The sequence below is a fragment of the Scomber scombrus genome, chromosome 17, assembly GCF_963691925.1.
Source record: "Scomber scombrus chromosome 17, fScoSco1.1, whole genome shotgun sequence".
NCBI lineage: Eukaryota > Metazoa > Chordata > Actinopteri > Scombriformes > Scombridae > Scomber > Scomber scombrus.
In genome coordinates, this window is record NC_084986.1 from 26,606,711 (window position 1) to 26,628,147 (window position 21,437).

Sequence of the window (21,437 nt, forward strand, 5' to 3'; positions counted from 1 at the left end):
TGGACGAACAGAGGGGAAGGGGAGGGGGAGAGCAGAGGGAGGGGTGCCTGCCTGTTGAGCCCAAGGTGAAAGGGTGCCACGGACCTGCAAATGGAGACGAGGAGCTAAACACTCAATCTTTCTCTGCCGGTCAGGGTTGAGGGGGGAGGTGGGGTGGGTATGCAAGCTTGGATGGGTGCACTGTCTGCCTCAAGCCTGCCTCCTGCTCAACAGACAGAAGCCCTCTGTTGCTCATTTTTCTCTCTGTCTGTCCTTCTGTCTCTCTTTCTCTCCTCTCTCCCCCTCTCACTCTTTCTCTCAGTTTTCCTAGCCTTCCCATCTGTATGTGATTTAGGCACAGGCTCAGGGGAGAGGCAAGTCCGCTAGGGGAGAGGAATCAGGGCAGGGAGGGAGGGAGAGAAAGGGAGGAAGTCCACACAAGTTTGTTTTACAGGACTCAGCCCGGGCCGGGACTAGGCGCAGTGCCGCATCTGGAGGTCGGAGCAGTGGAAAAGTGAAGCCAGCGGGTGCAGCGTAGCAAGGGGAAGCTGCCCAGAGACCTTTTCCTACTGCCAGGAGACACTGACAGAGACGGGCACAGAAAGAGGGGATCATTGCTCCATTAGGAAAACACACAAATATGGCTGCTAAATCTCTGCCCTGCCTCTGCCTTCTCGGCATCCTCTCAGGGATTGCCTATCCAGCTTCTGCCGCCAGACTCGGGGAACAGCAACACTTGACGAAGGTATAACAGATTTGGTTTTATCTCACTTTGACTGCATGCTACTACTGCTATGTCTAGTTTTCTGACTTCTACCACCTATAGTATACTGTATGTACATTATGTAAAGAAGCTGATGATCATGTGCACACATGTTGATATGAAGACAGAGGATGACCTAGGTTTGTGGAGTGTGTTTGTGAGTTTGTCTGTCTGAAGAGCTCCCTGTAGGCGTCTGTATTCCTGTCTGGACATTGATACTTCACAATGGTCCTGCTTTGTGTTCCTGTTTGTATGTGTGTGTTTGTGTCATTAGAGATACCTCAAGGCTCTGAGTTACTGTCTCCACCACTGTCATGCCCCTCCTGCCCCTCCCTGACAGTTCACTAATAGAAAGCAGCTGCCAAATGTTGAGCAACACCCCAGAGGGAGAAACAGAAGGGAGAAAGAGCATAAAAGACATGAAGGGCATTAGACTTGATAGTCAACTACTGGCAGTGTTACCTTGACTTAGTTTTACCAAATGGATATAAGCTCAGAAGTCTGAGTTTCTCTGTTTTGCTTTAGAATTAGAATCCATAAAATTGTTTAATCATTTCATATATCAGCACATATTTTATACTATTTATGACTAGCAATTTTTCGGCAATAGCCATGCACTCACTGTACCCAAGTTCCGTAATTGTTTCTCTTACATTGTCACTTTCATTATTGGTGGAGTCTGCCTCTCCCGTGCACAGGGGATACACAGACACAAAGCAGGCGTGCATTGGATGTACATGTACGTTTCTGAGGAAAAACATTTGCTTATGAGTTCAATATCATAGTGTTGGGTGACAAGACACTGAACTCTCTACTTGAAGAACATGATGCGATGAATCTTTTCAGTCCACAGTTTGTTTGGCTGCGCTGTAAACAGATATACCAGTTTTTTGTCTTCTGTTGGATTTGTGACAGAAAGCCACTCAAGGTGTATCTGTTTCCTGTAGTTGTTGATATAAGAGTCATTTCAAGAAGAAGTATGAAAGCTGTTATTAAAATGCATTTTGCTGCTGCCACCAGTAACCCCAGGTGTTGGCAAATCTTAAGGATTATAACTTTTTTTTAACTTTAGATAAAGTCATTATGTCATTTGACATTGACAATTGACAATTTACAGCTTTATTGGTGATTCTGCAACTCTGTCATTCGGGAGGCTGGAGTTTGCATCCAGTCCCAGGTCTGCAAATGATGTAAGGGTTTTTATGAACCAAACCTGTCATCTTTCTTTAACTTTAACAGTGTTTTGATGGCCCTACTTTAGCCATAACCACAATAATTCACTAAGAAAGTGAGCATTTTGAAAATGCTGGCATCGGACAAAACAATACATCATTGACCTACCTAGGGTAGAATCCTCCAATGTTGATATATTTGGCGATTGGGTTGCTTAAATCACAGCAACTCAATCTGAAAAAAAACATACCAGTTCTTTCACTGCATCTTGCTACTCGGATAACCCACCATGACTGTGTGCCAGTTCTAGAGTGCCAGTGATTGCAGAAAATCTTAATTATGTCTTCATATCTTGGTCTATAATGAGATCGACTCGTTAAAAGTCTTTATTGTGCCAATCTGATGCCATTGTTGTCATCACTTCACAACATATTCACTATACAAAGGCTAGCTTTCTATAGATACAGTTCAACAGAACACGATGTCAGGCCATACATAAACTCCAACTTGGTCCTTTTACAGAAATGTTCTGCTGCTCTGTGACTGTGAGTATGTTGCTGGTTTGGATGCTTTTGAGGTTAATTTGTGCCCATGGGCCCGATAGAACTGAACTGGAGAGCCATGATTCTTGGCTACCATTTATAGTGAGTTTACTCCATAGAGATCACAAGCAGAATCAGCCTGGGAAAATGGGTTTAGGTCAAAATGTCAAAGAAGTTTTGGAGGTATTCAGTTTCCAAACTTCAATGCATATCCAGACCAATTTCAACATTTCCTCTCCATTTGTTTTGTGTGGTATGTGTTTATTTCTCCATATCTGGAGTTTTCAGAGTTGAAGGTCCCCTGAGAGGAGGCCTCACCCCTGCAGACAGATTGTCTGGGTGCAGTTATTGAGTTACGATGGGATTCTCATGACCCTGGATCTGTCCCGTACTGAGGATGTTCAGAGGGCTTAGCATGACTAAGTCTCAAGGTCAATATAAGTACAGCAGCCAGCTCCAGTTGGGAGGTAAAGAGGAAATGAGATTCAACCTTCAAGCTTTAACATTTAATCCACTTATTTCGCCCACTCTGGGAAAACTCAGTCAACAGTAAAATGTACGTAAAACAACATACCTCAGACATCGCATTTAAACATTATCTTTATAAAACAGCATTCTAAAGATTTGCCTGTCGAGGCTTCCCACCCCCACATAGAGTACAGAGAGAGGAACTACATGACCAGAGGGGGTGTTGACTTTGGAAAATGCTCATCTGTGGAGCCAATTCCTGTTTTGATGCTTGATATCAGCCTCATTTGTTCAGCTCTGTATCACAGAGATAGAGCTGAATACTGATAGAGCCTCATGGTCTGCTTCATAAGCACTCGATCAGCACACGGGAAACACACTGATAAATACTGAGAAGCCAGAGCAAAAGGTGACAGAGTCGTTGGAAGAGGCAGCCCGACATGAAAACAGAGAGAGGCTATAACATGTTGAATGTCATCATTGTTCTCCACTGTAGTGGGCACAGTGGGAGGGCCACAGAAATAGTTCACATTACTGAGTGTGCTCATAGCTGGTGGAAAGCTTCTGATGTCAATTGTTTTCATTTGCATGATAGTCAAGGGGGATTAACTACGGTCACTATGGAGTTGGGAAATGTGATTCAAATTTTCAGTTTCAGTATTACACCAACAGAAAAGTCTACAAGGAATATTTGGGAAACGCTTTCTTTCCTAGATTAAGATGAGAAAGTCAATACAAACCTCATGTCTGTGTTTTAATAACTGAGTTAGAGTCAGGATGTGTAGAGCCTAGCTTTGGTGAAACACTGAAAGCAGAGTGGAAACTGCTAGCCTAGCTCTGTCAAAAGTTTTTTTTGAAATACACCTAACAACTATTCTAAGATAACTAATGAATATATTACATCATGTATGTTTCACCCGGTGCTTCTAAAGCTAGGGGCCATGACAGTGTGGAGCAGAAGAATGTATGATAACTGATTAATGGCGGAACAACAAGTTCAGTATAAGTACTTTGGTGCTAGCAAACCTAGCAAAATTCAAGTTAGCAAGCAAGATTTATTCATACAAAAAGAAAACAAGCATTTCAGTACATGTCAGACACGGAGGAAACAATGAAACAGGTATTTATAATCTGGCAAACATGTCAGTAAAAACCTAAACATGATGTTTTGTGTCTTTTTTGTCAAAAACAAGTCTACCTTGCATTTTCACAATGCTAATACTGTTCAATTCAATTCAATTCAGTTTACTGTCATTATACAGAGCAGAGCAACACTCAATGAAATTAGTAGTATCATCAGGGGAGTATGCTACAAAAAGTGCCCTATACATTTCTAAGGATCCTTCTATAGGAATTCTATAGGAAAAAGTTTTGTTTGTTCTTGGGATTTTTATCTTTTCCAATAGGATCCCACAGGATTCCCATACATTTCTAAGAATCCTATAGGACTTTTTTACTAGGGGTGTAGATGCTAGATACTCATTTTGTTAATAATTTCATATATATTGTTAATGGTTGATTAAAACTGAAATTGGTTTACAGTGGATTGACATTTTTGTGCTTCCTAAACCTGCATGGTTGAATTACTGTGTGAACCACTAGTTTGACCCGACAATAAACACCAGCATAAAAATGTATATTTGTGATTTTAGGAGTTATTTCTTGGTGTGCAACATCCTTATGTTTTGTCCTCACAGTCAGGTGGCTAGATTTGGAACCATAATGTGAATGAAGATCAAACCGTGGTTGAAATCTTTTTGGGTCTTGATTGCAATTTCCATTTCTCTAAATAGTTATGTTTGCAGTGCAAAAGGCTCACAGCAGTCACTCAGCTTGTTTTTGTTTCTTTTGCTGAATTATCTATGTTGAGATTACATAGCCATTTATTCAAGTTTGTTTGTTGATGCTAGGTTTCCTCATTCATTTTTTATGACACTTTTTTTATGGCCAGGCTAGCTGTTTCCTCCTGTTTCCAGTCTTTATGCCAAACTAGACTGCTAAACACTACCCTACTCTACCTCTGTAAAGGCATAAAATAAATACCAATCTTTTCATCTCACAATACAAAGAAAGTAAGTGTATTTCCCAAACTGTTCTGTGCTTGAATTACATGTGCAAATAATTACAGCACCAAACATGCAGGATTGTTATTCCACCAAACACTGGGCTGTATACTTGAGAGGCATTCCTCTCATTTTAGAGGAGCCTAAAGAGATCTGTGTCCTACCTCTTGACCATTTGCTGCATCTCCCTCCAACCCTCCAACCCCCTTGTCCTGTGCTCTCCTGTGTATACACACTGCAGCTGTTTGACCCATCACAGATTGTCACACAGCTAATAGGTCCAAACCAATTCAAAACCGTTTTAAGTGGCTCTACAAATGGTAAACAGCACAGGATCTCAGTGGTTTTCCCCATAAACATGTGCTTTATTACTCCTAATGGCTTGGACTACCATTTGGGGCAAGAACTTTGCATCATTAGTTGTATATTCAGGATGTGTTTACCTACAAGGTTGGTGTTGTGTTGATATGGCAATGTGGTATCAGTGTATGTGCACTGTCTGCAAGGAAAACCACAGGAAATGGGTCTGCAGGAGGAATCTGTGCTGCTGTTCACAGGATGTTGCACTTTATCTGGCTACAGAGCGTGTCTTTGTCTCACTGCCCATCTGTGAATAAATCAGAGGAAAATATGAATCACAAGTAGGCATGCAGTACTGTATGTACGAGGAATGTTCCGTCTGCTGGCTGTTCTGGATGCACAGTGTCAATGTCCACTTGACTGAGCGGGATCAGACTATGGACTTCTTACACTGCTGCAAACAAAGCACAATTGTGTGATTCATTGAATTGCTTCAGACATTCAGACATGTTGAAAAGGGTGTTTGTTTATGTAGAGGGGGGGGTTGGTGATGACCATGAACTCTGACATCACACCATCCCGAGAGGTAAACAAGTATCAGACAGGATGCAGGTGTTAAAATGACATTCTGTAAATAGGAACGACTGCAAATCAAAAGGGTTCCCTTAAAACTCTCTGGTCCAGTTTCTCAGAGATCAAGACTAGTCCTAGACTAAAGACAAACTTCTGTGAAAATGTCTAGTGACTGCTGCCCACTCTGCTACAGCTAGCAGAGCCTATCTTTGAGTCATTTGATTGGCTACACCACATTCAATCTGGACATGCAGTAATGAATAGTTTCTATGTGAAAATTCACTTTGATCAGGAATTTGCTTGTTTGACAACGTCCAAATCTGTCTGAAGAAAAAAGATCTATGTTTCAATAGCGTCTTTCATGAGGTTTTTCCATTTTTCGTCATGCTAACAGCGTGACAGGATCGGTCTGTGTGTCAGTCCTGCACTTTAATACAGGCTGAAATAGTTTAGCAATTCTTGGATTGATGGCTATAGAATTTTTTCCATCATTCTGTGTTTCCACATGAATCCTATTGACATTGGTGACCTTGTGACTTTTCTTCTTGAGAAACCATTTTTGGCTTTTAATTAAAAAATCTTGTCACCTATTGGATGGATTTCCATGCTCAGCTTCTACTATGTGTTTAGTGCACATGCTAGCATATCAACACACTTTCTTAATATTTACATAAAGATTATGCACTGATTTGATGAACTAAATATTAATTGTACTTTTTATTTTATTTTAGTTGATTTCGGTAACATTTAACTCCACATTCATTCTGGGCATTCAAGGCATTATAATTATCAAGTCAATGTTATTTCTCCTTACGATAGGCCTGGATCAATCATGACTTTTGTTGGATAAGAGAAAATTCTAGACACTTCACTATCAAAATGTACACTTGTATGCTAAGAATATAAAAATCCAACAGGTAAATTAACATGAAATGAACTGAACACATTCAGGCTCCTCAGAGGATGAACCATTTCCAATTTTTTACTCTCCACAAGCCTTCTTCTTGTTTCACCTTCTGGGTAAAATTATTGTACAGGACAGATTGCTGGAGCTAACAGTGTTTTTTTATTCATTGCTGGAGTCTATAATACTTAGCACATTCACAGAAAACCCAACAGAAAAGCCAAGGCTCCAGCTGGATACTGGTGTTGCCTGCAGGGTGCATGTAGCTCCAGATGTTCACACTCAACCACATTATTGTTTGAGCACATATACTTTAGTTTGACTTTTATGCTTATGTAAGAATGTACATTTCTGTTCCCTGCAGTTGTGTGGAAAGGGATTTTTTCTCAGTCAGCAAAACATGTGCTTACCATGTAACTGCAAAGGCCATGCAGACTACTGTGAAGACATCACTGGAGTTTGTATAGTAAGTTTCTCATCACTCATTAAGGAATTAAAACAACCAAATCAGTTTTATTCATTTCCATGAGTGGATTTTTTCTTAATATTGTGACAACTAGAGTGCAATGAAGTGCTATGCTTTCACTTTCAGAATTGCAAGGACCACAGTACAGGTGATTTCTGTGAAATGTGTGAAGACGGCTACATGCTGGTTCCCAGCCTAAATGGACGCCACGTCTGCCGACCCTGCGCCTGCCCCCTATCGGTCTCCTCCAATAAGTAAGCTAGTGTGTTCTTGTGTCTCCAGCCAGAAGGTTGTGTGTCGTGTGTTGGCAAGCAGTGTGTAATCTCTGAAATACTTTCCCTTCTGTGTCCGGCCAGCTTTGCAGTGCACTGTGACAAAGGAAGTGCCACTCTGCGCTGTAAGTGCCAAGAGGGCTACGCTGGACATATCTGTGAGAGGTCAGTGATGGGTAGGCTTTCAACAGCCAATCAGTGGCCTTATTGTGTTTACTTCCAGGATAGCTAACAGCAGGTTTTAGCCAGCCACCATAGAATTACACACACAACTGTTTACACCAACATATACAGATTATATAGTCTTTGACAGTAAGAAATGAGCACATGTTGACAGACGGAGACAATAAAGAGTCAACACACAGGACATTAGGTAGGCAACGACCACAATCCTGTTAGACTGTACTTAATGTTGACATCATGTGTGCAATCAGAAGAAAAGAACAGCAAATGGAAACAGTCGGTGATGTTGTAATCCCTCGATCTGCTACGTCAGTCAAATGTAGTGGTCTTCCTCCATCTTTTATCCTTTTCTGTAAATACTGCTTCAAAAAGGCAGCACATACAGATGGACAACATACGAGCAAGTGAAGCAAATGAAAAAAAAATCACCACTTTAACAATAGATATAATTTATAAGAATACTGTAAATGAAAAGAACACACACATTCTCCAGTCTGATAACGCACACTATTTGTACAGAACTCACACAGATTATTTCTCTATTTCAGGCATGTCCAAACTATTCCATAAAGGGCCATGTGCCTGCAGGTTTTTGTCCCAACCAATCAAGAGCACGCAATTTGACCAATCAACTGTCTGAAGATTGAGATCAGCTGATTAAATCATCCAAGTCTGATGTGCTTCTGCTGGGTTGGAATGAAAACCTGAAGCCACATGTACCTTTTATGGAACAGTTTGGACATGCCTGCTCTATTGGATTGTGTTGTTGCAATAAATTGAGCTCTCTGATCCACTGTCATTTCCACATGTACTTCAGTTATAATGGAATATGATAGCATATTGTTGTCAGTCCATCTCTGGATTCATCAGCTTACACTTATGTTAAAGAATAGTACACATCAGAAGCTATTACTGCAAAGATAGGGATTGGTCCTTCACTGGAAACCTCAGTTAACCAGAATATTTTACTTAAATGTGTGAATCTGTCACTCTGTTGCAATTTCACCACAAACGTCAAGCATCATAAATCAAAGAGAATATCCAAAGGTAGATTTTTTCCTTTAGTTGCTCATAACAGGCAAGGAAATTGTCATTCATGTGCAATTTTTCCCATCCAGGTGTGCTCCTGGTTACTATGGCAACCCCATGGTGATCGGTAATTCCTGTAAGAGATGCGACTGCAACGGCAACTCCGACCCCAACCTTATCTTCAACGAGTGTCACAACGTGACGGGCCACTGCCAGCACTGCTGGGGAAACACTGCCGGAGCCAACTGTGAGAGGTGTGCCCCAGGTTTCTACGGCGACGCCATCACTGCCAAGAATTGCAGAGGTAGGGGGCCATGAGTTAATATTTGATGCTGAGGGATGAAGAAGCAATGATCCATACTTCATGATTTTAAGAAGAGCCACTATGTTGCAAGATTATGCTTGAGTGAAGGTATTGTTGTTGCTTAACTCTGTGAGAAATCCACTTGTGCATCTTAAGCCGCTCATAAAGCTGCTGTATGATGAAGACAGGAAAGTTTTATTTAGTTTGTTGACACAGTTGCTCTGGCTGAATGCTTAACATTCTTGCCAGATTCTTGCCAAATTCTTCCAGGTTAGTGTAGCACAAAATGGCCTGTGGTATCGTGTCACACTGTGTTAGACTCAGCTTATGAATAGTTTAGAGGAATTGTGTCTTTTTACTATTGTTCTAGATTGTATTTCATCTGTTGTGTAATCTTGAAGCTGTACAGCAAAAAAAAACAGGACAAGGTCACAATTGAGGTTTGAGGATTACCGTATGCCTTTTGATTCCCTGCCAGTCCAAAAATAACCCTCTCCACCGTGTGTGCGTGACATCATCTGACCTCTATCGTTCTCATCGCATGTGCATGTGTCTTCTGTCTGTCCCAGAGTGCGAGTGCAATGAATGCGGCACCTCCTCATGCGACGACAGGACTGGAGTGTGTCACTGCAAGCCGGGCGTCACGGGACGGCTCTGTGACCAGTGCGAGGTTAGATATACCACGTGTGACTCTGTACAGTTCAACTGGTATTTCTTGACTCAGGGATTCGATGTGAAGCAGGGTTAAAGGATCATCCTGCCTTCTTACAACCCTGGGACTTATTTTCATAGCCATGGCAATAACATTGTACTCCCCAAGTTAATTGCTAAGATCACACCACCAAAAATAAGTCAGACAACACGAAACCCAAGCACTGAAGTGCACAGTGAAACTAGAAAAAAGGAAAATTGAGGAAAATCAAGATGTGCTTGCTGCTTTTAATTTGTTTAAATGTATTAACATGTTAAACTTCTAGTTTAAACATGTTAAAACGTTTTAAAATGTTATTTCTTTTCTCTTGAGAGACTATATATAGTTAAAGCTGAAGCACTTAAGGAGTTGAAGTGTCAGGGTTTGAACAACCAGTTAAAGTGCAAGCACTGAAAACAGCTGGAGTTCCAGATAAAGAATACAAGATTATTTAGTTTAACTGTCGATTGAAGAGTGAAATAATTCAAATATTGAAAGCTGACATATAACAGGCATAACAGTTGAGGTGTCAGTTGAAGTGGAAGCACTGGAGATAATTGTAGTGTGAGCACTAAAACTGTAAGAGTTGATATGTAAGCATTGAGAGCAGTTGATATTTCATTTGACCTGGAATTGATTCAACGAAAATTGAAAAGGAAAAGATGAAAGTCAATGTGTTTAATATTTTTTGGAAGGAAAACAAAGGTGAGTAGTAAATTTACTACCCACACTGTCAATACTAAACTATAAACATCCAACAAAGTTTGCAGACTGACTCCATAGATCATATTTGACCTTTTTCATCTTTCATCTCTAAATTAAGCAGTTTGGATAATCTAGCTAAATTTCTGGCTTGCTTACAAGCTCATATTTCTTGCCCTATCTGATTTTGTAGTAGCATGTTAAGATTAAGCTTGAATAAACTGGATATATTATTTAAATAATGCACAATAGTATGATTCAAAATGAAACTACAACAGCCAGTTGCTGGGACCTAACAGTGTTTTTTATTCATGTAATCTAGGAGGGTTACTCGGGTTTCTCCAGTTGTCAGGGCTGTCGGAGGTGTGAATGCGGGCCAGCTTCTATGCGTTCCACCTGCCATCCCCTCACCCACAGCTGTCCGTGCCGCCCGGGAGCTGGAGGTCGTTACTGTCAGCGCTGCCTCCAAGGATACTGGGACTACAGCCCTTCCGGCTGCCAGAGTAAGTAATTTGTCCGTCATACCACATTTCAAATGTTCTCTTACTCTCTTGAAAAAACGTCCCCAGAACATTTAACGTCAATGCAGATGAGGCTTTCCCAGAGGTTGAACTCAGTTCTCACGTTCCCACACCCACTACCACAGTAGTGCTCATGATGTCAGAGAAGCATCTGCTGAGAACTGTGACCCTGTGGCCAGAGACTCTCCTCGGAGAACCAGATGACATCACCATCCAGTCCAAACCTATATACACACACAGCTGCTAAAACCATCAATCCCATACAAGAGAGGCCACAAGACAGATGTGCAGGCCTCAAGCCAAGATACCATCTGTGGGCCGTTTCCAGCTGATCAAGAATTTGAGCTTATGTGTAGAGTGTTTTGTCTTACACTGTTTGATGAAGTGTATCTACATCTGTTTTTTTTTACAGAGTGTGACTGTGAGAGCGGCCACTGTGACATGCATACAGGAGAGTGTCTGTCAGAGGCTGTAACAATCAACCTGTGCAACAGTGAGTGGAGGGCAACATAGACTTTCAAAAGAACAAAAGACAAAGTGTTATCTCATCTGTAATCCACTTATCTACCTTTGGTTTTTAGGTTGTGATGAATGCACTTGGCATCTAATTGGAGACCTGCGGCTGTCCAATAAGACACTGGACCAGCTGAGAGTCGGAGTATTGAACATTTCAACTGGGGCTGCTGCTAATGACAGGCTCAAATACTACAATTACACCGCTCATCGCCTGCAGGTACATATACCCAATGGATGAAAAAATCATGCAAAATGTATAGAAAGAAAACCAGCCACACTAAACACTATTTGTATATGAACACTAGGTCAAATGACTGTAATGTTTAGTGTGAAAGGAGTAAACCCACAGAGAATAACCACTAAGTCTGCAGTTCTCAGTTTTCACCATTTCTTATCCATTACATTGTAGATTGTTAACTGAAATGAATTGCTTTGTTCCCAGATTCAGTTTCAAGGCTGGAGAAACAAGTCATCTGTGATGAACTCCCAGGCCTCGGACCTGGAGGACAACACAAACGATGTGGTGTTAGACATCAAACAGCTGGGAGAATCGGTCAGCAAAGTCATCATCTTTTGTTTACTGCCAATTAAACATTTCTAATGGCTTTAGAAGTTTAAGCCAATGTTTTTCCTTGGTTTTCCTTAATGCTTTATCCCTCCTTACCATATGTCATCCCAAACTGCATATCATTTGTTTTAAACTGCTTGTCTATCTTGTCTTGAGTATGTCTGTACGCTTCAGTACAAGGAAGTACATTGATCAAATTCTATGGATGCTTTAAACTGTAGGGATTTAACAACATAACACAACCTCTAGATTTGAACCTGAGTTGTTAAAGCTGTTTAGATCTTCCTACAAGTCACAAAGTTGGGGGTGCAACTTTGTTTAGAAGTTAGCCCCTGATTGATTGTCACTGATGAGTTTGTATGACGTTTGCCAGGAAATGGTGGTGAAGACTCTTGGGAAGAAGCTGGATGAGGACACACTGCAGACCGTCACCCTGGCTGAGCAGCTCAACACAAACCTCACTGAGCTCAACTTGCGCATTGAAGGTACCAGACAGCTCTGCTCAAGTACTGACTGACTCCCTGGTTCTATCAGTGTCATGTAGTTTAGTCTTACTGTAGAGACTAAATCCAGATACAGTATGTGAGCCAAAAACAGAGGAGAGCCCACAGACATGAGGTGTGTCACTTATGTTAGGGGTTTTTAATTATTTTTTTTTTTTAAAGATTACCAGTTTTGTAAATGCTCACATTTCAAGACTTGAATTGGCATTTAAATAATGTTTTTTTTTGTCTAGTTAAAAACAAGCTAAATATTCATTCTCTGGTATGTTAGCTGGGAAAAAAATACTATGACAAAAGAATACAACCTGGTTGACGTCACATAAAGTGATGTTAGCCTGTAGAGAAGCTATCATTAGTCTGTGAACAAGCTAACATTTACATTAGCCTATAAAACCACGCTTCAATAGCAAATATCACATATTTTAAAACATAAAACATAAACATTTCATGTTTTGTCTATCCCTATCAAAAGTGTTTAATTTAGTTTTATGTGAATTTTATCTACTCGTAAATTAATGCTATGTCTTAACTCATCCTGCATTGAATCCTACATAAAATATAGATATGATATGATAGTATTTTTTAAACTCCTGCTCAAGATAAAAGGGTAATGGCACCATTATTTCATTGGCAAGCACACAATTGCCATGTACAACAAGGTATCTGACTAAAGTTAGCCTTCAGTTGGGTCCTATTCATATCTTCCCGCCTTGCTAATGTTAAAATTCTACTATTTGTTAGCATTTTCATAAAAGACTGAAATGTTCTACTATCACAGGGATAATCTAACTTCATTCTCAGTCTTTGTGGGGCTTTCTTGGGTTTTTTTATATGAATATTTCGATTGGATAATTTTTCCTCTTATTTTGACTGGAAAAGAAATTAACTGGAAAAGTAAGCACATTTGTTTTTGTAGCAGAAAACTCAAATCTTACTGACTAGCTTTCGGGAGTTGATTTTACAGGAAGCATAGAGCGATTTTAAAGCAGAGCCTGAGCACAAATATGTAGTATTTTAAAAGTGCTGAACTTTATGGGACCATTTAACCTCTACATCTACACTTGTAATCTTTGGCAATTATGCGTTTCGGTTGCTAACACAACTATATGTGTTTGTCTTTGTTTGCAGAAATGATCCATGACTGGGAGCTGTACAGTGTTCACCAGGATGTGGACCCAGAGGTAGCCAGACAGAACACTGAGGCAGCCCAGGGAATGGTGACCTGGATGAGGAAACTGGACCTGTCGCCACGAGAGCCCATTGCCACCGACGAGTCGACTGAAGCCCATGACTGTGAGGAGTAGTATAGAGTAGTTCACAAACAAATCCAGATTTATTCTTATATTTACCACTCTGATGAAGAGCCAAGATTAAGCAAAACTTAACGCTCTGCTTTCCCCTGCAACTTTAATTTCTGTAAACATATAAGTCGTAGGGCTCACATCTTACAAGTTCAGATGTTTACTCTGAAATTTTAAGCCTGAAAAATAGCCTGAGAGAACTGTTCAAAATCTGCAAACTATTGATAATGAGTTCCAAGTTTCAAAACCTATTAAAAGTACTTAGTAATACTCAGCCACAGCATGTCATGGCCTATTTCGTGCCTCAAATTTAGTCAGAAACTGATTTGATGGATAGTGCAGAGGAAATTTGTTAAAATTTCCAGAACAGCTGCCAAATGTTTTTACAGTGTGAAAGCCAGAAACAAAGTCCAATACCAGCCCAACCCAGCTGTGATCTCCATGATGAGCACACAATGAACAAAGCAAAATGTGTACTTTTGGATAAGTAGTGATATAAATCCTGTTAGTTAGGAGGAGTTAATACTCTCAACCATCTTTCAGTTGGTTATACAGTTACATTTAAATACAAAGGTTTTAAATGCAAAAGCTTAAGTATTCTCAGCAGTAACAAGGATTCCACTAAGAGAACTATACCAAAGGTTTAGCACATAAGTGGGAAATGTTTGGTTATCATATACACCTGCATGAATGCTATGGTGGCTGATCAGCAGATGTAACGAGCTATCGATATTGAAGCATGAAGTGGCTGATGCCAGTAAAGTGATGCCAGTGTGCAATGCCCCATATATTTTCCTATCATAAAACATAGTAAAAGAAAAAGAAATACAAAGGCTTGATAGCACTGTGGTAAACCTAGTTTGGATTGACAAACATGTCTATAGATACACACAAGATATCTTTAGACACCGCATGTGTTGAGAACCAATCACAAACCCAAGTTCAATTTTTTGCTAAGCAACAGTTTAACAGTATGGTGATCATGAGTCATTTAAATGTGATGATGAAGTTACAGCTCATGTTCCTGATTCCAGTGCTAAGGCGCATCCGTCAGTTGGAGAAGAAGTTGATGAACACAGATGGCCGCCTCCCGCCTATTAGGGAGGTCCTGTCCCGCTTCACCACCAGGCTGTCGGACGCTCAGGGCTTCCTCCACAAAGCAGCCGGGACCATCCAAGAAACGGAGGACAGGAACCGAGCCAACGTCCTCAAATTCCAGAGGAATGAGGTGATTTCCCATGACCCCCCCCTCCCGGCTCCCGCCAAGTGCCACTCCCCTGTCTCATCTGTCCTCCAGCACTCCCTTCTCCCCTCTATGTTTGTCAGTATGGATTCATTAGTATGCAATGCTGCTGAAGAGCCAGCAGTCCTTCCTCCCTGCTGTGGGGGAGTGTGCTGGCGGGGAGTTGTTGGGAATACTGTCTGCTTTATCTCCACTCGCAATGTTTCAAACAACGTTGAGTTATGTTCGATCACACAGAGGCAGTGAACCTTTAAAGAAACGAGAAGAGCCTATCGTTAGCCAGCGCTGCACAGTTGCTGATTCCTTAAAGGCTGTGTGAGAGAGATCTGGTTGTTGTTTTCTTGGCATGTCAGAGAAGTCTATTACTCTTGGTATTTAAGCGCCGAGAACAGAAACACAAAACCATCTGTGGGAGCTTGGGACTGTTACATTAGGAGGAGGCCTGTATCGGGGTAGAAGCAATGCTGCAACGCTGAATTTTTTTCCCATGCTAATATCCAGAACCACACAGAAACATGACTTTACTTTTTCCCCATGGTACAACCCACAGCCAATTCACAGAATCATTATTGTACAGAGGAGATTCATCTTATCCCAAAACCATAACACTGACAACCAAACCTTATTCAGTCAATATGATAGATAGGCAGGAGAGGTGAGGTAATGCATGTATGCAGATATTGTAAATGCTTGGAGGATTTATGGAATATCTTCCTGATAGCCAGAGAGAGAGAGAGAGAGAGAGAGAGAGATAGGGATAGCTAGAGTGCCATAGTAGGTTAATGTTGAATGTGCCAAAGGCCTTGGTTCGATTCCAACCTGGGGACCTTTTGTCAAACACCCCTCTCACTCTCCAGGTTTTTCTGTCCGTATCTACACTGTCAATCAAATTATGGTTCAAGATGCCCCAAACAATCTTTGTAGATTCTTAACCCTTTTTCATCTTAACCCTTTTTTGGGCAAACAACTGTATTTGGTAACTTCTGTAAACATCCAAAATAGCCTCCCCATTCCTCTCTTTGAGGTTGTAGAAGCGTGTGGCAAGGAACCATATATGGTAACTTCATTGACCTTGATTTGCAGCACAAATATGAAAGATTTTGAAAAAAATCACAAAAGCAAAAAAAGTAATTTAATATCCCCCAATAACCAATTTGAATTTCCAGTGATTTCAATGAGTTCTGTATAAAGCTGCACTAATCTCAATATTTGTATATTTATGTTGGGACAGATGTCAAAAACTCGAAGTGATACACCTACCTAGAATGATCCTGACTGCAGTTCCAGGTTTTAGCATATTTCAGCTCATTGCTTGGTTTTACAGCCAGCAACTTTATTGTTATGGTTCTCTGTCACCAACCTTGTCTCCAAAAGCAGCAGGGAGCTCTTTTTAGTGAAGCTACCTCTGATGAACCCAGTGTCAGCTCCAAGATGAGCACCAAATGGCAAGCAAAGAGAGTTTGCAACTAGCTGGTGAACGCAGTCGAGAAGCTAAAGATATATTTCCCAGGAGACTATAGAGATCAAAACAGAGTTAAAATAGTTAAAGTACGCCTCCAAATGAAGGCTGATGTTGTTCTGAATCAGCTGGATGGGTAATCTTGTACAATGCACATACACACTTGTGTTTTGCCTGCTATGCTTCTGTATACTGCATTTTCAAAAGCATGCAGTTTTCAGATTTAACTTAATGTGTTGTCCTACCTTTGAAGCAACCATTAATTTCTATTCATTTCCATAGGTGAAATGTGTCTGCTTTTTTTTTTTCAATGTCATGTCATAGTAATATGGATCGATTTAAATCCTATTTGGTGTCAACCTTGTGTAACTTCATGTTCATGTTGTAGTGAAATAATAAATAGAAGAATCCAGTAAATCCCTGCCAGGTAAAACACATCTAACATTTTAACATCCAAACATCTGCCTTGAAAAGTGGTTGCCAAAAACATAAATATAACACTAGTATGATTCTTCTAGTCACTGAGTTTATATGAATTTTTAATATCATGTCTCTGGACATGTTGATTTACAAGTGTGTAAAATCATGTGTGGTTGGAATTTGGATCCAGGAAGTTGTAATCTAGCCCTTCTCGTCATGCCTGAGTTGACATTATGGGTCTGCTGTCCAGCAGAACAGCTGCTCCCCAGTTCTGTGTTGGTCTATGTGCCTGTCTGTGTGCGTGTGTTTTTGTGTGCACGTGTGTTATCAGGGGTGGAGATCTCCATGATCAGGCCCTCTGCTGTAAATCAATGCCATGAATGGTGCGCTAACTAAACACGGTGCCTCTCCTAATCTGGGGCTCTTCCTAGCCTCAGCACAGACCGGCCCACACCAGCTGCAGCCACAGTGCAGTGCACACTGCTGGGTTACCACAGCCAATCAAATGAGTTCATCATTGTGCCAAACTCAGTCATGCAGTGGTCAAACTGGAGGTGGGGTGTTGGTACTGTAAACGTCCATCTACAACATCCACATACCATCTGACCCTGCTTACTAAACAGTAAAGAAACTGATATTATAACGCTTCGCTGTGAAGTATCATTTAAAATAGAGTACACAACCACATAACCTCTTGAAACCTGCTATATGTTCTTGTTGTTGTGGTTTCACCCTGCACTGCATATGTTGTCCTACTGAACCAGTGCTCACTGCTATTACAGTACTCTTCTATGCATTATGGGCCGTCCTGAAGTTACGGCTGCAGTACCTCATATTATGGTAGGATGCCCCGATATCATGGTTTTTAATCTATTAATTTAAGCAGTAAAATATAAACTAAAATTTGATAGCTAAATCTCATTGTAAAACAACTTGAGTGTGTTCACTTTACTGTAACACAATAGTCTGACTAGTTTTTCAGAAATATACTTATATTCTTTGTTGGTGTTAAGGAGCTGGAAGGTGATTAGGTTAGCTTAGCATAAAGACTGAAAGCTGGCAGACATGACAATTTGTAGCTTTTGGGTAAACGTAAATCTTCCTAAAACTGCAAAAATTTGAGTACAAATTAAAAAACACAAAACATGTTAATTAAAGAACTTTAGAGGTTTTGGTTGGCGTACTTTTGATATTTGGACAGAGCCAAGGTAGCTGTTTCCCACTGCTCCCAGTCTTTATGCTAAGCTAGGCTAACCTACTTACTTGACACATCACATTTTATACATGTCTCACATCTGTCCCCAGTGTTTTTTCACCACCACACTACCACCACAACATTTTTGGCTATTTTGCCCTGATCAGGTGATTTGTTTCAAACTGCCTCAGGCACTAAGGGGAAGATGGCTGGAAATGTTTGGTGAATAAATGACTGGGATGATGAAGAAGAGCTGTGCAATATATTTAAATTTTGATGGAATTGGATTGTTTGCACCTCACTGTGTGTGTGTGTTCTAGGATATCCAAACTTAACACAGACATTACAGTTGTATCTGTTTTCCCATCTATCTTTCAACATTAAAGCAAAAAGCCAATCTGCCAAAATGACAAACTGTTTCTTTTAAGATAGTGTTTCAGGGCTTCCTGGTGGCCCAAGGGGTTTAATCACAATGTCCCTGGTTTGAGTCTGGCTGGGGATCTCTGTTGCAACCACCTCATTCCTATCTGACTCTCTTGCACCCAGTCTAATAAAGCCAAATAAATGTCAACCAGCCCACCCAAAATAAAACAAGTGTTTGACTTTAAGCTCTGAAGCTTGAATAATAAAATTTCACCATGTTTATTTCCATGCCTCCCAGGCAAAGAACCAGAGGGTGACTGAAGACCTCGCTGCTGTCAACAATACTCTGGAAATAGCCAGTGGTTTCATCTTGGAAACAGAGAGGACTGTGGCTGAGGTGGATGCTATGGTGCAGGTGAGGCCTACAAGACTGTGTAGGGCCATAACCTGATATTTCTGAAGCCTGGATCAAGGGTGAGGCTGGAAAAATCTATGGGTCCCTGCTGTGTAATGATGCTCAGGCTTTCTTTATGGCTCACAGAATGAGGGAGTATGTTTCATAATCTAATAGACTGTGATATGGGTTGCAGTATCTCTGGTCAAGCATTGAATTTATTCATGAAATGGATTCCTGAGATGCAGCCTGTGTCAAATTCAAAAGCTGGCCAATTTGATTTGGAAGCAATTTGTGGATTGCTGGAGACTGCATAAGCGGTGTTCTCAAACAGTGCTCCATTTTTAGTCAAGTAGCTCTCTATTGAGTTACCCTGTAGGGAATTACAATTATCCCGAGGTAACAATGTTAGCTTGGATGTGTGCTTTTGTGTGTGTGTGTGTGTGTGTGTGTGTGTGTGTGTGTGTGTGTGTGTGTGTGTGTGTGTGTGTGTGTGTGTGTGTGTGTGTGTGTGTGTGTGTGTGTGTGTGTGTGTTTGTATAATCACAAGGAGAAATGCAGTTCTTAGGATGTTACTAGGAATAGGAGAGATTGTTAAGGACGGGACATAAGTTCAAGCCAGCTGAATGTCTTTGCAAGTAGTAAGTCATATGTGTAATGTGTGTCTGTCTGCATGTGCATCTGTCTGTAAAGAATGTGACCCAGTACCACGCAGCCATCGATGGTGCCAGCCAAAAGCTGACGGAGAAGGCGGAGAGTCTTTCATTGGCTGACAGAGACCTGATTCAGAGTGCTGACGATCATGCCGAGGAGCTGGAGAGACAGGCCAACGAACTGGAGGAGTGAGAGCTTTCTGTATAACTTATTAGTCATAAATAGTCAAACTCATGAAAAGAGAAAAACCAATAGTGCATGAGTGCATCTCACACTGGTTTCCTTAACGTGCCTCACTTACCTCCAAGCTCAGTGGTTCCTATTGGAGACATAAAACTTAAAAAAATGGTCTTCATGTCTTTTTTAACTGTTACAGTTGAGTGCTGAAGGATATGGCACATTTGTTGGGGACTATTTTCAAAAGTAGATTAATAAAACTTTAATATGCATTTAATATTTGCAGCAGCAGAACGGAGAATGTGGGATTGGCTTAAAATGAACTAGTGTGTCTGTTGAAATGAACATGTCATCCAGTGCAACAGTGTGTCTTATTGATTTGTTTTCCACCGTTTTTAAATAGCAGCACCAGACCAGAGTGACATATTAAAGGTGCAACAGCGGAAAGCAAGAACATTTTTCATATGATCTTCAAGAGTGTATGATATGATGTATATGATGAGGAAATAACTCATCATATACCTAACATTTAAATTTTGAATACATGTTAATTAAAATGTAAAGCTGCATTTACGTGTATGGCCACTTGGGGCAGTAGAACAAGCTGTAAACACAACATTGAAATATTATTACACTATAAGTTTTTAAGGCAAACAGGTTAGCAAACAATTGACTGATAGAGACACAGAAGAACATTAGAACCATGTGCAAACCAAGCAATAAAGGTGCAGGCCATAAAACATCAAATAAAACAATGAGGATTTTGAACCACTTTCACATTACACACAGTCATTTTCACCATATTATGGGCATTAAGAAATACCTTGCTTACACTATAACTTCTATCATACTGTCTTCTCCAGGGATCTGAAAAAGAGCGATGCCAATGGCTTTGTGCAGAAGGCCATAAGTGCTGCCAACGTCTACAACAACATAGTGAAGTACATCGACGATGCCAATATCACCTCACTCACCACCCTGAACCTATCCCAAAGAGCTGAGGATGTACGTTAAATAACAGAAATATACAGCACACACTCACTGTAATTCCTGTCAACATTCTGAAGCCTAGTCTTTCTGTGTTCTCTGTTTTAGGCCATTAATGGGATCAACACGCAGCTTGACTACCTGGTAACAAATAGTGACAGCGTTTTCAAGGAGTCTGTTTCATTGCGTTCAGAACAAATAGGTACAGTACTTTGACAGAATGAGGTTTCTCTTAAGGGTTATCATTAATGTGTCCGATCTCAGATAACCATCTTTCTGTTACAGAGGTAGAAGCTGAGGTGGCTGACAAGACGAAATACATTGAGGAAACCAAAGAGACAATGGATAAAAACAGCAAGAAACTTGCAGAAATTGTGCAGGATATCGATGGAATTCACACAGGTAAGAAGATACTGTACAAATTTCATATTAGTATGTCCAGTGCAGAGGGGTGTCAGTGGTGTTTGACCTAGCTTAACACAGACACTATAGAAGTAATCAGATCCTGTTAGCTAGATGGAACTTGCTACTATTTCCCCTTTCAACAAGCATAGTTCTCAAAGTTTTGGACTGTTCCATTGATGCATGAATCAAAGGGTCACATATCCCGCAGCTTCGGCTCAGGAGGTAGAGCAGAGTGTCCACTAATTGGTGGATTTTAATTGATTTTCGACTCTACATGTCAAAGTGTCCTTGGGCAAGATACTAAATCCCGAAGTGTTCC

General features: G+C 40.7%; 1 protein-coding gene across 1 annotated transcript in view; it reads left to right on the forward strand.

Moving 5' to 3' along the window:
- The first annotated feature begins 293 nt into the window (after positions 1-293).
- Positions 294-21,437, forward strand: part of lama4 (laminin, alpha 4) — a 33,559-nt gene continuing 12,415 nt past the window's right edge. Inside the window, exons 1-18 of the mRNA XM_062437563.1 lie at positions 294-724; positions 7,130-7,231; positions 7,358-7,485; positions 7,588-7,668; positions 8,805-9,019; positions 9,589-9,689; positions 10,735-10,915; positions 11,346-11,426; positions 11,515-11,666; positions 11,892-12,002; positions 12,391-12,502; positions 13,649-13,813; positions 14,856-15,049; positions 18,800-18,916; positions 19,589-19,737; positions 20,590-20,731; positions 20,822-20,915; positions 20,999-21,115. Of these exons, the coding sequence (XP_062293547.1) occupies positions 620-724; positions 7,130-7,231; positions 7,358-7,485; positions 7,588-7,668; positions 8,805-9,019; positions 9,589-9,689; positions 10,735-10,915; positions 11,346-11,426; positions 11,515-11,666; positions 11,892-12,002; positions 12,391-12,502; positions 13,649-13,813; positions 14,856-15,049; positions 18,800-18,916; positions 19,589-19,737; positions 20,590-20,731; positions 20,822-20,915; positions 20,999-21,115 (2,347 nt within the window). The 5' untranslated portion in view covers positions 294-619. The remainder of the gene's footprint in view (positions 725-7,129; positions 7,232-7,357; positions 7,486-7,587; positions 7,669-8,804; positions 9,020-9,588; positions 9,690-10,734; positions 10,916-11,345; positions 11,427-11,514; positions 11,667-11,891; positions 12,003-12,390; positions 12,503-13,648; positions 13,814-14,855; positions 15,050-18,799; positions 18,917-19,588; positions 19,738-20,589; positions 20,732-20,821; positions 20,916-20,998; positions 21,116-21,437) is intronic.